This window comes from Taudactylus pleione, unplaced genomic scaffold (assembly GCF_031769625.1).
Source record: "Taudactylus pleione unplaced genomic scaffold, aTauple2 ptg000065l, whole genome shotgun sequence".
Taxonomy (NCBI): domain Eukaryota; kingdom Metazoa; phylum Chordata; class Amphibia; order Anura; family Myobatrachidae; genus Taudactylus; species Taudactylus pleione.
In genome coordinates this window covers 8,062,600-8,079,060 of record NW_028284467.1, presented here as the reverse complement: position 1 = coordinate 8,079,060, position 16,461 = coordinate 8,062,600, and the positions used below count along the sequence as shown (strand labels likewise).

Here is a 16,461-nt window from a genome sequence, read left to right as displayed (position 1 = left end):
TGCAGACAAAGACGTTTCAGAACTTTGCACTGTTATTACACAATGAGCAGCACTAACTGGAAGGGTTCAATCAGTAAGCAGGAAACGCTTGCGTTCTCTAGTTTGAAGAGGGTCTTACCTCCCCTGTAAGGGAAGGAAGTGGAGAAGAGAGGATCAGCACACCTAGTAGGAGAGGGACTGACTCTGTGGGTGCCACTCAAAACGGTTTCGGTATGATTTTTACCGCCGGACCCCTGCCCGGCGGTTGGAATCCCAATAGCAGCATCCCGGCAGAGGAGGAAATCCCGATCATCGAAGGTAAGTATTCACTAACCTATTTCTAAGCCCCTAACCCTCCTTTAGGGTGCCTAACCCTAACCTCCCCCCCAAGTGCCTAACACTAATCCCCCCTCTAAGTGCCTAAACCTAACCCCCCTTTCCCCGCCGCCTAAACCTAAGTCCCTCGAGGGGGGTGCCTAACCCTAACCTCCCCCCGGGGGTTCCTAACCCTAACCCTCCCTCCCCCTAGCCTAACCCTAACCTCCCGGGGGAGCCCTAACCCTCCCCCCCACGCGGCTGTCTGCGCTCGGCGCCCGGCATCACTTCGATCGGGATGCCGGGCGCCGGTCTCCCAGCGTCGGCAAAATGACAGGCGTCTAGATTTAGACACCTGTCATTTAACCAGCAGTCGGGAAGCCGGCTGTCAGGATTAGGTCTGCCGGCTTCCTGACTGCATACCCTCAAAACATCCTTGAATGCCATCTTGTGGCACAAGTTCCAAAGGTAGAGAACACCTGGTATAAGATAATATCCTAGAAGACAAGAAAAGTTGTTGGTTCATGGAGAAGAAAATATGAGATATGGTAAGAACTTACCCTTGTTATCTCTATTTCTACGAAGTCCATAGGGTACCACAGGATACCTTGGGGTATAGGTGATGACGTCAGGCATCGGGAACCATAGAGTTAAGTTTTCAGCCTCCCAGGATGCACTAGGGTCCCCCTCCTATACCCCGCCCCCGAGCCAAGGCATCTCAGTTACGTACCAAGCCATAGGCCGGAGGAGGAGAAGGAAGAGAGAGAAAAAAGATCTGGACACACACAAGAATCACATTCTCACCAGAGGGAGACGGAAAAACCGGTGACCAGAGTAAAGCCCATCTGCAGCACAGGTGCGACAGAGCGGGAGTCCTGTGGAACCCTATGGACTTCGTAGAAATAGAGATAACAAGGGTAAGTTCTTACCATATCTCATATTTTCTACTTCAGGGTCCATAGGGTATCCACAGGATACCTTGGGGATGTCCCAAAGCAGTATCCTTCAAGGGTGGGGATGCTCCTGTGCTGAAAGGAGAATCCGCCACCCGAAAGAAGCATCCTGAGAGGCAAAGGTGTCAAACGCGTAATACCTCACAAAGGTATGGACAGAGGACCACGTGGCAGCCTTGCAGATCTGGACTGCAGAGGCACCACGTCGTGCTGCCCATGAGGGACCCACAGACCTAGTGGAATGAGCCCTCACAGAGGATGGAACCGGCAGGCCTTCATGAAGATAAGCTTCTGAAATGGCCATACGGATCCAAGCTGCCAAAGTTTGTTTGGAAGCAGGCCAACCCTTTATACGGAAGCCATAGAGGACAAACAAGGCGTCCAACTTCCGAAATGAAGAAGTGCGGTCAACATAAGTCCTTAAGGCCCGCACAACATCCAAAGTGGCCTCACCCACTGAAAGACCAGGTGAGTTAAAAGCCGGCACAACGATTTCTTCGTTAATATGAAACCGGGAAACAACTTTGGGAAGAAATTCAGGACGAGTGCACTGCCCTGTTCCCATGAAAAATCAAGAAAGGGGATCTACAAGAGAGAGCCCCTAAATCAGAAACACGTCTGGCCGAAGCGATGGCCAGAAGGAAAACAGTCTTAGCTGTTAGCCATTTAAGATCCACTGAGCCCAGTGGTTCAAACGGCGGTCCCTGGAGAGCCCTCAGGACCACAGCCAAATCCCAAGGCGCCACAGGTGGAACAAAAGGCGGCTGAATTCGCAGAACACCTTGCATAAAGGTGCGCACATCAGGGATTGTAGCAATCCTACGATGGAACCAGACAGACAGGGCAGAAACCTGCACCTTCAAAGAAGCAAGGCGAAGCCCATGGTCCAGTCCCGCTTGTAGGAAGGCTAGTACTCTAGACAGACGAAATTCCCGAGGTGCATAACCTCTCAGCCGACACCACTGGAAAAACGTATGCCACACACGATGGTATATTCTCGCGGAAGACAGTTTCCAAGCTCTGAGCATGGTTCGCACTACAGAGCTGGAAAAACCCCTGGACCTTAACATGGCCGTCTCAACAGCCACGCCATCAAAGACAGCCGAGTCAGGTCCGGGTGAAGACAGGGACCCTGTGACAGAAGGTCCGGTCGTAACGGCAACGGCAGAGGACTGGCCACGGACAGACCCTGAAGGTCTGAGAACCAGTGCCATCTGGGCCATGCGGGAGCTATCAACAGAAGCGTCCCTCCTTCCTGTTTGAATTTCCGGATTACCCGCGGAAGAAGGGAAAATGGAGGAAACAGATAAGCGAACTGGAACGTCCACCGGACGGACAGAGCATCCACCAGAGACACCTTTTCGTCTCTTGTGCGAGACCCGTACACCGGCAACTTGTTGTTGTGCCGGGACGCCATGAGGTCGATCTCTGGAAGACCCCACCTGTCCACCAGCAGTTGAAAAACGTCCGGGTGCAGGGACCATTCCCCCGGATGAACGTCCTGGCGACTGAGAAAGTCCGCCTCCCAGTTCAGCACTCCCGGGATGAATACTGCTGATATAGCCGGGAGATTGCGCTCCGCCCATACCAGGATTCGGGACACTTCTACAAGAGCCGCCCGACTTCGGGTTCCTCCCTGCCGATTTATGTAGGCCACGGTGGTAGCGTTGTCCGACTGGACCTGCACTGGGTGACCTTGGAGAACCCAATGTGCCTGCTGGAGAGCATTGAACACCGCGCGGAGCTCCAAAATGTTTATTGGAAGCTCTGCTTCTGCCTGAGTCCACCTGCCCTGGAACAAGTGTGGACCCGAGACTGCTCCCAAGCCCCGAAGACTGGCGTTCATTGTCAACAGGACCCAATTTGCCACCCAGAACGGACGACCCTTGTTGAGATGGGTCATCTGCAACCACCAGGCTAAGGACAGGCGAACCTCCGGAGTGAGCACCATCATCTGGGATTTTAGAGATTGAGGCAGCCCATTCCATTTGGACAGGATCAGGTGCTGCAGAGGTCTGGAGTGAAACTGGGCATATTCCACCATGTCGAATACCGACACCATGGAGCCCAGTAACCTCATCGCCGAATGCAGAGACATCCGGCGGCTCTGCAGACAACAGCGCAACCTCAACTGCAAGGCAGAGATCTTTTCCCCCGTCACAAAGATCATTTGCTGTCCGGAGTCCAATAAGGCTCCGAAGTGCAGAATCCGCTAAGACGGGATCAGGGTGGACTTCTGCCAGTTTATTAACCAGCCGTGCCGTTGCAGTACCGCAATGGACAGGTCCAAGTGGCGTAGAAGGAGCTCTGGAGATCCTGCCACCAAGAGAAGGTCGTCCAAGTATGGTAACATGCGGACTCCCTGCCGCAGGGAAGCCGCCAGGACCGCCATCACCTTGGTGAAAACACGTGGTGCTGTCGCCAGGCCAAAAGGCAACACCCGGAACTGAAAGTGGTCGTTCCGGATTGCAAACCTGAGGAACTGTTGATGGCGTAAAAGAATAGGGACATGCAGGTAAGCGTCCTGTATGTCCAACGACACCATGTAGTCCCCAGGTTCCAGCGCCAGAATGATGGACCGCAGGGTCTCCATCCGAAACTTCGGCACCCGCAAAGACTTGTTGAGAGCTTTTAGGTTGAGTATCGGACGATACGACCCATTGGGTTTCTGCACCAAAAAGAGATTGGAATAGAAACCGTGGCCCCTCTGGGAGAATGGAACAGGCACTATAACTCCAGCCTGGAGCATAGTGTGCAAAACCTTCCGCAGTTCCAAGGCTTTGATCCGGTCTGATGGCAGACCCGTGGTGAAGAATCGAGATGGGGGTCTGTGCCGGAAGGAGAGGGCGTACCCGTGGAAACCACCTCGAGAACCCAAGTGTCTGTCGTGGTGACTGACCAACACCGGGCGAACTGCAGCAGGCGGCCTCCCACTTTGGTATCCCCCAAAGGGAGGCCCGGACCGTCAGGCCGCAGGCTTGTCATCTGGCTTAGGGGCCGGACGCCTGGTACTCCAGGCCTGCTTCCGGGGCTTGGCCGATTTTTTGGGGCCAGCCTGTCGGGGAAAGGATTGTGCTTTAGGCCTACCCTGGGCCCTATAAGGCCGAAGGAACGACATACCTGAACCGGAAGGAACTGCAGCAGACGGGAGACATACCGATTTGGCTGGCGCCAGTGTGGCTACAATTTTGTCCAGGTCCGAACCAAATAGAACTTCTCCGTTAAAAGGCAACGCTTCCAAGCCCTTTTTGGAATCAGCGTCTGCCTTCCAAGATCGCAACCATAAGGTGCGACGAGCAGCTACAGCTGCCGAAGAAATGCGAGACGCCAGGGTACTGATATCCAAGGCCACTTCGATATAAGTGGCCGAATCCCCGAGATTGCCGATCAACTCAGTCTGTTCAGCCGAACAGTCGGAATCGAAGGACGCCTCCAAAGTGTCAGCCCAGCGCTCCATAGCTCTGGCAACCCAGCAAATGGCCATAGCCGGCCTAGCTGCCCCCCCCCCCCCGCAAGGGAATAAACGGACTTTAGGCAGATCTCCACCTTGCGGTCCGTAGCATCCTTAAGGGAAGACATGGATGGCATGGGTAATGTGGCACTACGGACTAGGCGTGTCACATGAGAATCCACCTGTGGAGGGGATTCCCACTTAGAAAAATAATTATCCGCGAACGGATAAGCCACCGCCAAACGCCTCTGTGGCTGGTATCGTTTGCCAGGCTGTTTCCACGCTTCCTCTAAATGGTCCACCAACTTACCCGAAAGAGGAAACACTGTGGCGTCACCCTTAATATCCTTAAAAAAGGCATATTTAGATTTGGACACCGGAGGATCTTCGTCCTCAATCACCAAAGCTGTGCGGACTGCCCGAATAAGTCCAGGAATATACACCTTGGACCTAGCGTCCGCCTCCTTAGTACGGAGAGGTTCCTGGTCGGAAAGATCCAGAATCTCCTCATCATCAGACGTCACTTCGTCATCCTCATAAGGAGCAGACAGAGACGCCACCGGCCGCTTATGTGGCCGCAACACAGACTCCCCTTGTAACACATCCGACAAGTGCTGTACACAACTAGTCAGGGAATTAACCCACGCAGGCTCCTGAGAGACTGGGGGAGGGGAAATAGGCAGACTGTGGGGTACCATCAATTGCCTCGGGAAACCCTGCATGGGTGACGACACCACTGATTGCTGGGACAATCCCATCTGTGAGAACGCGGGCTGCGGAGCTAACTGGCCCACCAAGGTTGTAAGCGCCTTAGCGAAACAAGCCCAGGGCGGCTCCTGTACCGGTGCTGTGACCGTAATTGGCCGTGCCAATAAAAAACACTGCCGGCATAGCCCCTTCGCGCTACCCTCCCCCTCCGCTATAGGTACTTTACAGGTAGTACACTGAAGCTGGAGAGGAAAGTCACTCTCAGACATGATGGTGGAAAGTATGTGACCCCTCTCACAATACTCGGTAGTATAGCGAGAGACCACCCTGCAGCACCGCACCGCAAGGGCTTTAGCAGAAAGAACAGGGACAGTGATAAGGCTGACAGTAAGAAATCAAAAGTACAGGCAGCAGCGCTAGCACAGTCACATACAATGCACAGAAAAATAAATCCTGCACTATCAGCGCTGATACTCAACTACACAGACACAGAGTCTGGTAGGACACAGCGCTGCATACACAGACCTGACCAAGCGGAGGAGAGGTATGCGGGGGGACCCAGACCACGATGCCTCCGATCTTAGGCTTCCAGCAGCGTTCACCATGCGTTCTGAAGATGGCCACCGAGGAGCATAGAGGAGGCAGGCCTGGGGGAGGAGCGCTGCCACAGGGCCAGTCGGCGTGTGCAGAGAGGGCTGTGTGCAGCGGGGGAGGCGCCGGCTGTGAGAAAAGGAAGGCGCACTCCCCTGGCATGCATTTAACCCCTGGGACGCCGCAGCGCTACCGCTCTGCCGCAGTCCGCTGTCCCAGGGGGGTAGTGGAAGCGCAGGTTAATACCTGGCTCCACGCTGCAGCCAGTCCCCAGGGAGCCCCCTGCCTGGGGACTTTTGGACCATGTTCAGCAGGGTCCCACCGTGCTACCCCTGCTGCTTACCTTTGTCCCCCTTGGATCCGGCCATGGTCCAAAACATCTGGGGTCACCGCTAGCTGTGACCCCAGATGCTTACCAGCATCCCCGGATCGGGACCGGCGTTCTGGTACCGGCGGGGGTGTAGGGAAGACAGCATGGACGTCAGTACAGACTGTCCATGCTGTACTTCCAGATGTGCAGCCACAGCTGCAATGAAGAAAACTTCAGGGGCACTTCTAAGCCCCCCTCTAGCAGGTGCATCTGACTCCGGCCGGGCACCACACGAAACTGAGATGCCTTGGCTCGGGGGCGGGGTATAGGAGGGGGACCCTAGTGCATCCTGGGAGGCTGAAAACTTAACTCTATGGTGTCCGATGCCTGACGTCATCACCTATACCCCAAGGTATCCTGTGGATACCCTATGGACCCTGAAGTAGAAAGAGCAGGGTATATACAAAGGTTTACATATTCCGCAATACATATCCATGTTTCATATTTTTATGTTTTGTGTTCACTTACTACTTTCTATGCTGCCACTATACTATTCCTGGCCCTTTGTGTTGCCAAAACGGAACAACTGAGTTGGCGCTTTAAGATTTACCATATTCATTTGGTTTACCATACTTATGACCACTGGCCACTATAATACGCTCAGTGGCCACTCTATTAGGTACACTTGCTTGTTGAATTATCTAATCAGCCAATCAAGTGGCAGCAACTCAGTGCATTAAAGCATGCAAACATGGTCAAGACGTTCAGGCATTGCTCAGACCAAACACCAGAATTGTGAAGAAATGTGATCTAAGTGACTTTCACCGTGAAATGATTATTGGTGCCAGACGGCATAGTCTGAGTATCTCGGAAAATCCTGATTTCCTGGTATTGTCACATAGAGCAGCCCCTGGAGCTTACAGAGAATAGTGTGCAAAACAAAAAGGATCCAGTGAGTGACGGTTTTGTGGGCTAAAGTAATGAGTGTTGTCAGGAGAGAATGCCCAAAGTTGTTCAACCTGACAGTAACTCAAATAACTATGAGTTACAACCGTGGTATTATACATAGCATCTATGCAATGTAAAAACTTGAATTGGATGGGCTACAACAACAGGTTCCAGCTAAGAACAGGATACAGTGGGCACTGGATCACCGAAACTGGCCAGTTATAGACTGACACACATCGCTGGGTCTGATGAATCGCAATTTTTGCTACAACATGCAGATGGTAAGAATTTAAATTTGGTGTAAACAGCATTAAAGCATTAATCCTTGTGGCAACGGTTCAGGCTGGTGGTGGTCGTGTAATTGTGTGGGGAATGTTTCTTGGTTGGCATATGTAAAGGTCCTTCATACCATCTGAGCATAGCTTGTATGACACAACCTGTTTGCATATTGTCCTGTCCTTTGTATGTACAGTATGTGTCTTATTGTCCCCACTTTAAATCTGTTTCCACGCCCCACTATCCACTTGCAACACACCTTCTCCCGCCTCATTTGTCATTTTTAACCTCTTTAAGATTTTCTTTCCTGCTCTTCTGGTCAATGTCATAAGCAAAATATGCAGCATCTGGTGGCTGCCAATCAGAAACTACATGGGCAAAGAGTGCAACCATGTCCACCACCACACAGCTGAACCTAAGAATGGCCGTTACTCTGGCCCTGATTCCGAGCCGGACGCTCTGACAGAGCGCTCGCTCTGAATCAGGGCCGGCCCTCTGGTTTTGCAGAATGACCGGCCGCTTGCATAGCTGTGGGTTACCACCCACAGCTATAGCGAGCGGCCATGATGATGGTCGCGATGGTCAAGACCATCGCAACCATCAGGCTTGCGACAAGACCCTTGTGGTAGGGTCTCGATGCCGCAAGCCCAAGAGTGCTTTCGGCTCAAACAGAGCCGAAAGCACTACCACTGACATCGCTTGTGATGTCAGTGGGGCCGACCTCACTTGCGGAACGCCTCCGTCTGGGCAGCCACGCCACCGGCCCGCCCACCAAAGGGGGTGTGCTGTCACTCAACATCGACAGCACGCCCCCTTTGGTACGAGACCCGGAGCGACGGTTTGCCCGTCGCTATCCGGGTCTCGCGCATGCGCACGACGGAGCAGGCTCCGTCATGCGCATGCGCACTGGGCCACCATCAACCCGCTTGCGAGCGCATAGCGCTCGTGAGCGGGTCTGAATCAGGCCTCTATTCATTATTTTCTTACTTTAATAATTTTTGCTGTGTATATCAATAGGAAACCTTTGGCCTAGTAGCTCCACAAGAAAAATACAGGGACTCTGGGATGTCACAACCCCAGGAGGTCTGGAAACCACTGGCTCAAATGCATTGCTTATAAAGAAACTTATTTTGCTATTTACTGAAAAAAAAAAAAAAAGAAAATCTATGTGGGAATTGTGTCTTAAAGTAAACAACATGGACTGGGGTCTTTCTGTGAAGAAAACCTAATTTCTCTGAAAGTTTTGCTTATTAATATGAAAATGAGCTGTCACATTAGTTGTATGGCCAAGGTAAAAAGAAACAAAGGCTGGTATCACACAACCAGTGCACCATATTTCCAGTCACAGAGACTGATCTATTGAAACCTTAGTATTGATATATAATATTGAACTGAAATATATGGTCTCTGTTGTACTAGGGTACAGGAACTGTAAAAACAATGCATGCAGCATTCCGAACAGCAGAAGTGCTACTAAAGTGCACCTGTTACACAGTCTAGGCAGCCATTTTGTGAGTTTAATCAATTATCATAAGAAGGTGGCCTATAAATTCACTAGGAGCCAGTACCTCATGAATATTATTCATGCTCCATGAATATTAATTAAGATGTGCCCCAGTGATGCCCCCAGTGATGCCACCGGATGCTACGGAATTGATATACAGCTTTTCAAGTGCTCTAGAATGACTAAAACTTGAATCCTATTCAAACTTATCTGTCATTAGTTCCCCAGTTTTGGAATGTCACATTTTTCTGACGGGAAAACATTTGGGGTGATTTAGATTAGTGCAAATTTTGTCTGGGTCCTGAATTTGCATAGAGCAGACAATATTGCTAATGTCATTTTTTTCTTTTAGCATTCAGTGCAAATACTGCATATGATTGAAAGATGCAACCACACAATGAGCAGCTCTTTACATTGCGCTTAGAGTTGGACTAGGCCATGCCTCCCTCAAAATCCTAAATCCGGTTTTACATTTTGCATCTTTGCCCCTGTAGTACAACATAGTTTTCTCAGACTTATATTGTTCATGCTGTAGCACTTAAGTCGGAAAATGGCGGTTCTTGCGACCAAACACCCTTCTTTAGTTGCGTTAACCCGCATTCACCGGGATGTAGTCTGGAAGCCGACGGTCTAAATGCCGACTGCCGGCTTCCAGACTCTCTAATCCCGGTGTGGTACTAATGACAAGCATCGAAAACACGACGCCTGTCATTAACCATACGTCGGAAGACCGACGTCCGGCATCCCGAATGAAGGTAAGCCAGGCGCGGACAGCCGCAGGGGGACTTAGGGTTAGGCACCCACCTGGGAGGGTTAGGTTTAGGCTAGGGGAAGGGGGGTTAGGGTTAGGCACCCCCTGGGGGCACTTAGGTTTAGACAGGGGGGAAGGGGGGGTTAGGTTTAGGCACTTAGGGGGAGGTTAGGGTTAGGCACCCCTAAGGGAGGATTAGGGTTAGGGGGTAGAATTAGGTTAGCGATACTCACCTTAGGGACGATCGGGTTCTTCACCTTTGCCGGGCTGCGGCCGGCGGTAATACTTACTACACCCCATTCACCGACTTAAGTGCTTTCAGTCGGACTTAACAATGCACTGTTAAGTCGGACTGGAAGCACTTAAGTCAGTGAATTGAATAGCTCTGGGATCTTCTTCCCGTGGCTATTCAACATTGCAATCAATTGAATCGCTCCCACAGTGTAATCTAATTAAAAGTATATTTAATGCAGCCTTCTAACACTATTGTTTAATTAAATAAATAAATGTATAATGATGCAATAACCTTTAAACAAAATATAAATATGTTTAAAAAATATAAAGCATGATTGCTTTATTACATGGGTGGGTGGTTGCACTTGTCACCCAAACGAAAGTAAACAAAGGTTTTGATGGACTTAACAATGTTTGTATGAAGCAATGCTCCAAGCTTCGCACTTAAAGATAAATGGGGGCACAATGCTCCCTCTGAACAAAAACTTCACCTGATAGGTCCAGATTCTCCGTGACCTCTCACATAACACCTCTGTGTATATAGGAAAGGTTCCACTAATGGAGATACGGTTTGGGTGGCCTGGATTGCCATGGTCATGTGACCCCTAATAAATGCCTTGGCATCTTAGGTTGAACTCAATGCGGGTCACAGTACTGCTTATTAACTATCAGTCTTGTCAAATTAACTCTCATCATGTATCTCGGCACAGACATTCATAGAACGCCTTCATGTTCAATCCTATATACACTACAAGGTAGGGTCACCCACCCCAACAGACAAACACCTGCATTCCTCACTGACTGTCCAGCATCTGAGCCTGAATAAAGTTGAATGACCACTGCCTTATGTTACTTAATAGCTACTTCAGATTATGACATTGGACACTGCCCCAGGAAGAGATTGCAGACACAATCAAACTAACCTCAAGCCAAGAGATCTCAGACACAATTACTCAGATGTTTTATGCAGATTTCCTCATGTAACCTCTTTAAACAAAGACAGGGTAACTAGGGTGTATATTTCACTGTAGCAATTCCTAGGCATTATTTGTCCCCATATGCACATTTCCACAGAAAGGATAACCATTTATAAATAAAGAAACAGGATAACAGGATTCAGCACAGAGAATGACTAGCACAATATATTCCTCAACACGGTCTCTTATTGAAGCATTTCAGGGGGTCTCAGACAAGCATGATAATATGATGTGGGTACGCTGACATTACCCAGACACCCAGCCTACAGACTCCCACATGAACTCCCATTGTCATGAGCATAGTCTCTGTATGTATGTAACACAACGCAATTTATACATGGTAAGCTACGAAAATGTATCACCGCTGAAAATCTGTTAACCCTTTGTGTGATAAATTTGGTTCATAAGAAAAAATAAAGATAACAGAGATAAAAAGGGAACATTTATGCTGCAAATTAGCTGTATAAAAGCACCAATGAATTGTGACTGCCAGCTTACAAAGCACTCATAGCAGATATGGATTCCAGATACTGTACATACATTTCAGTATTGGAGGCTCTTCAGACATACAACCCCTGGTGGCACAAAGCTTTAGGGTGGTGATAAAGAAAAACAGACACATTCACGCCCTCATACCCTTTACCTCAGGTGACTTACATGAAAAATACCATAGTGCACATAAGTCTGACTCCAAGCAATATATAGCCATGCACCAGTGACAAGGACCCACCTGCTCAGGGCCTTGGAAGCAGATTCTGCACTGTGGGGTCCTCATGCCACTGTCGATGCTGCTGCCCAGGGAGACGGCGTCCAGCGCAGCCCCAAGCCTTCCATCCTTCTCCTCCAGTCCCAGGCTGCGTGGTCTAGCATCAGACCCATAGTATTCCTCATCATCATCTCTGGAGGAGCAGTCTGCAAAGGGAGGCCATCCACAGCCCCCAACCCCGAGCCCTCGCATGGCGTGGCCCGGCTCCGGCTCGCTTCGCCCAGATCGGGTCAGCACCAGAACCTTAAGTTCATTAAAGAACATGCGGAGCCGGTATTTAAACATCATTCACCGGTCGGTGGACCAGGAGTCTGGGGGGTTCCAGTGCAAAGCCAGGCAGGTCCCAGAAGCAGAGGCATGGATTTAAGTCCCAAGTGACCCAGTGACAGTGGAATGCTGCTCACTCTCCTGTGGTCCTGTGTACCAGGCAGGACACTGTACTGCATGGGGTTAAGTGAGTGCAATTCAGTATTGTCTATCTAGTCTGGAGGGACAGCAATAAGGTGCATCCACAAAACGTTATAAATTAGGGGGAAGGGAAAATAAGCCGGACTCTACCGATACATGTCAGAAAATCAGAGTCAAGCTAAAGTGTGTACAGAAGAGCTTGTAAAATCTTTACATCATACCAACATGCATTAGCAAATGCTAAAAAGGGGTTCAGCTGGGGGAGGGGACTTGCAACCTTAAGGCTAAGAGGGGATGACAGCAGGTATGGGGTGTGCAACAATCTGTTGTTTGCCACCCAGAAGGATTATGAAAGGCAGAAAGGGTTAAGTACAATTGAATACACGAGAAAGCAATTAACATGGATGCGGGATAGGGAACCTGACTGCCTGGGATAATGAGATATCTCTGCCAATCCTACCTCTGGAAGAGTGCAGCCTTCCATGCCCCCTAGTAACAACTAAATAACCACCAAAAAAGGATATTCTGGAAAACGATCCCACAAAAAGATATATACATATATATAGATTTATATATATATATATATATTTAATACATATTTGTATAATCCAATGTAAAAGGCAAAGAATAGAATGTGGTGCTAGGTTTCCTCCAGCCACTGGATCCTATGTCTTCCCTCCCCCTTGCTTCCTCTTTCTTTTCCTCGGATGAAACACGCAGGGCTCCTCTTTTGTCTCAGCTCTCAGCATCCCCAGCCTGCTCTGTCTTGCCAATGCCATCCATCCACTCGTGATCTAACCAAGGGACCTGCATCACCACCAGCTCAGACATTGATCCTGCTGCTGAGAAATCACCTCACTGCACGGGGGGAAAAAACAACAAAACACAAAAATATTTTTTTGCAACAAAAAAATGAAATACAATACGAGATGTATCTATTTAGAGAAACGGAAAGCTTATGGATCACTAATAACATATACAGGCATGGTTTAAAATACTACTACTACTAAAAAAAAAACATTTGCAGACATGCAAAAAATTCACCTATAGATGATGCATATAAATCAGAATTATGCTGCTATCAATTCTTACCATGTATTACCTTCTGGGTCCAGGAGATGCATTATTTACACCCAAGAGCAAAATAATATATAGGTGTGTGGTTTTATTGCATTGAGCTGTGGCAGAAATGGATGGCTATGAAGTGAGGGCTGGATAAATATGGCTTCTTCTTCCGGTATGGCATGTTAAATAAAACATTTTGTGTAGAGTGTATGTTTTTGTGTGGTGGGGCTGAGGATGTGATCCTGGCTTGTGCTGCGCATCTGCAGCTGGATGAGCCGGCAGTGTTGCCAACTCTGAGATGAAAAATAAGCAACCAATAAGTGAAGAACAAGCCCAAAACAAGCCCATACTAATCATAAAAAGCCCGATTTATGGGGTTGTCTTTTGTCCTCACTCTCTACCTGCCTAACTTCCTTTATTCCCCCCTTCACTAACCTAAATATTTAGTGTGTGCACAGCCTTATTATCTGCCTATATTGCTTTTCTCCTCCCTCTACACCAGCTTCCATATTTGTACCTCCTCCCTCTTTTCATACCTCATTCCCTTGCCAGTCTTCAGCTAGGTACACACTTGACGATGTGTGTACCCAGCGATGCTACGCCCGCCCACGCGATATATATTGGGCGGTCAATACATTGTGCACAATAGTGGGTACACACTGGCCGATGTGGACGATATGTCGATCCGATCAGCAGGATTGGGCGACATATAGTCTAGTGTGTACCCACCTTTCCTTTACCTGACTCTACTTCTCCCCATTCCTCTGACCCCTCTTCTTTACCTCCTTCATTCCTGTCACTCGTCTAATTCCATTATCCCCTCAGTAATTTTAACTGCCCCCCATGTACAGTACCTGCTTAATTTTCATCATCTATTTTACCTCTCCCTCTTGCCTGCCTCCTCCAATTTCACCCTGTCCACTGGCTACTGCCCTCTTTTCCCAGAAACAACCTTCCCCCCTCCCTCAGTCACTACCAGTATAAATAACACACACACATACTTACCTCAGGGGTGGCTCGGCAATGTACACAAAAAAATAAGCCCAAAAACAAGCAACAAGCTTCCGCCTGAAAAAAAAACAAGCAACTTGTCAAAAAAACAAGCCCAATTCCACTTGATATAAGCTGGCCTGGCAAGTATGGAGCCGGTCTCTGAGGGGACCTGACGTGGGGATTCACGTGGGAGCGGGGCGGGAGATATGAAACTAGTGACCAGTCACTTCCTAGTGACGATCCCCAATGCTGCTGCTACCTGTCCGGGGCTGGGTCATGCTCTAGGAGGGCAGATACACACCCGCGTCATGGCTCAGTAAGCAGCACACCACAGGAATGGCACGACAACCTATATTGGAGCAGGGTACAAAACACCTAAACTCAGCATATATCAGTGTGTGTACATTAGTATCTGACCAGATTTCCCTTTATTGTGCAGAATGATGGAGTATTTGTGGCAATGCAGTTCTAAGCCCTCATTTGTGTGGCTAGATGGGTACAACCCAAGTTTCAACCTTACACGTTATTGTTTTAATGTCTACGATTTCCTGCTACTATAAGAAATGTTAACATTATACACACATTTTTTTTTAAATAATATTTTAATCAGTGCTGCTACAGTCACTATAGTCCCCCCAAATATAGGATGAGGGGAGGGCAAGATATTATTTCATTTTGGCATATATATATATATATATATATATATATATATATATACAGCGGAAGGTCCGGCTCTCCCTTATGACATACAGCAGCGTCGGGTGCCCGCACAAGGTAAGATACACAGCGTATAGAGAAGGTGGTGCAGCACTCCAGGCGTCATGTATTGACACTTTTCAACATCCCCATTCGGGACGTACATTATTTATACGCCAGCGATTGACTTGTTGTTCTAAATTTGTTATCTATCAACTGCTTTGTCCCTGTGGGCTGTCATATATCGGGAAAACAGAACGTATGTTCAAAGAACGTATGGCAGCTCACAGGTCATCCATCAGAGCATCTCTCCTTAGTGGCAATAGCGACCAGCCTGTAGCACGCCATTTCTGCCAGGCTCATCACCCCCTTACCACTTTGGAGTGCTGCACCACCTTCTCTATACGCTGTATATATATATATATATATATATATATATATATACACACACGTACACATTTATGTAAAAAGAAACTTACTGCACAATATGGGGATGGACAAAGCTCCCTATACATCAAATACAGATATAATTAGTGTATTACTATAAGATTACAACAATAAGGCACCTATTCATTATTTATTGGGTTTTAGAACTATTTGCAGCAATAAGAAATTAATTTCCACCCAGATGTAATCACATCAAGGGACAGACGCTCCAATAGGAGCCCGACCCTGCGATGTAAAGTAAAGTGATTGCATCAGCAATCTTTTTATGTTGTGCTGCGGACCTACTACTGCGCGAGTGGCTGTTACCGGAGAGGGATCTGGGGCAATATGTAGCCCCATAGGCTAAAATGGCTAACACCATAGCTATTGCCTTCAGAAACAAGGAAATACATTTTCAGGATACTTACATATATTGTATATCCCCCGAAAACTAACACGAAGTGTGTATAAAACACTGTGTTGTAAAGTAAAGAAATGTGATTTAAAAGAGCGGCGCACTTATATCCCCATTCTACGGTATGTCACAAAGTTATTTTGGTAAACCGTTTGTGTGTATCTTTTATGTATCCCACTTACAGTGAGAGTAACTCGTTATACAGGTGTGTATTTGATAGCCTTATGTATGGCCACCAAAAATACAGTATTCATGGAATCATATTACATCACGTTGAACCTGTCATATATTCGTAATGGTGTATTGCCAGTTCTCAAGTGATATCCAAGATACAAAACTAATGAGACAATAGATTTTTTTTTATTGAAAAAACATTCTTAAATGCAATACACCATCACACATAATCAGGCATACATTATATAGTACATTGCAAGACATATGGCATAAGACCTACACTATACATCATGCTCTGTACTATTCATTCAATACTTAAACAAAATGACAATCAACAAGGTCTATGGGTGTGGAGGGTAAAGGGTGAGGGAGGGGGAATCACAGGCCCGAAGCTTTATTGAAAGACAGATACATAAGGGAGGGGTAATAAATAGAAACACACATCAATAAAACATCAGGCAATGTGAAAAAAGGGGGAAGGGGGCCACAGTCCCAGTTCTTATTGAACAGTTACATATGGG

The 16,461-nt window shown here is 48.2% G+C and overlaps 1 protein-coding gene across 2 annotated transcripts in view; it reads right to left on the bottom strand.

The window, feature by feature from the left end:
- MARCHF9 (membrane associated ring-CH-type finger 9) overlaps positions 1-13,469 on the bottom strand; it is a 178,096-nt gene extending 164,627 nt beyond the window's left edge. The window contains exons 1-2 of one of the 2 annotated variants that reach the window (XM_088466210.1): positions 13,264-13,469; positions 11,728-13,029 (exon numbers count right to left, since the gene is read on the bottom strand). In XM_088466210.1, coding sequence (XP_088322336.1) covers positions 11,728-12,051 — 324 coding nt within the window. In that variant the 5' untranslated portion in view covers positions 12,052-13,029; positions 13,264-13,469. The remainder of the gene's footprint in view (positions 1-11,727; positions 13,030-13,263) is intronic. The other variant, XM_088466217.1, reaches the window with a different exon arrangement.
- Positions 13,470-16,461: the final 2,992 nt, after the last annotated feature.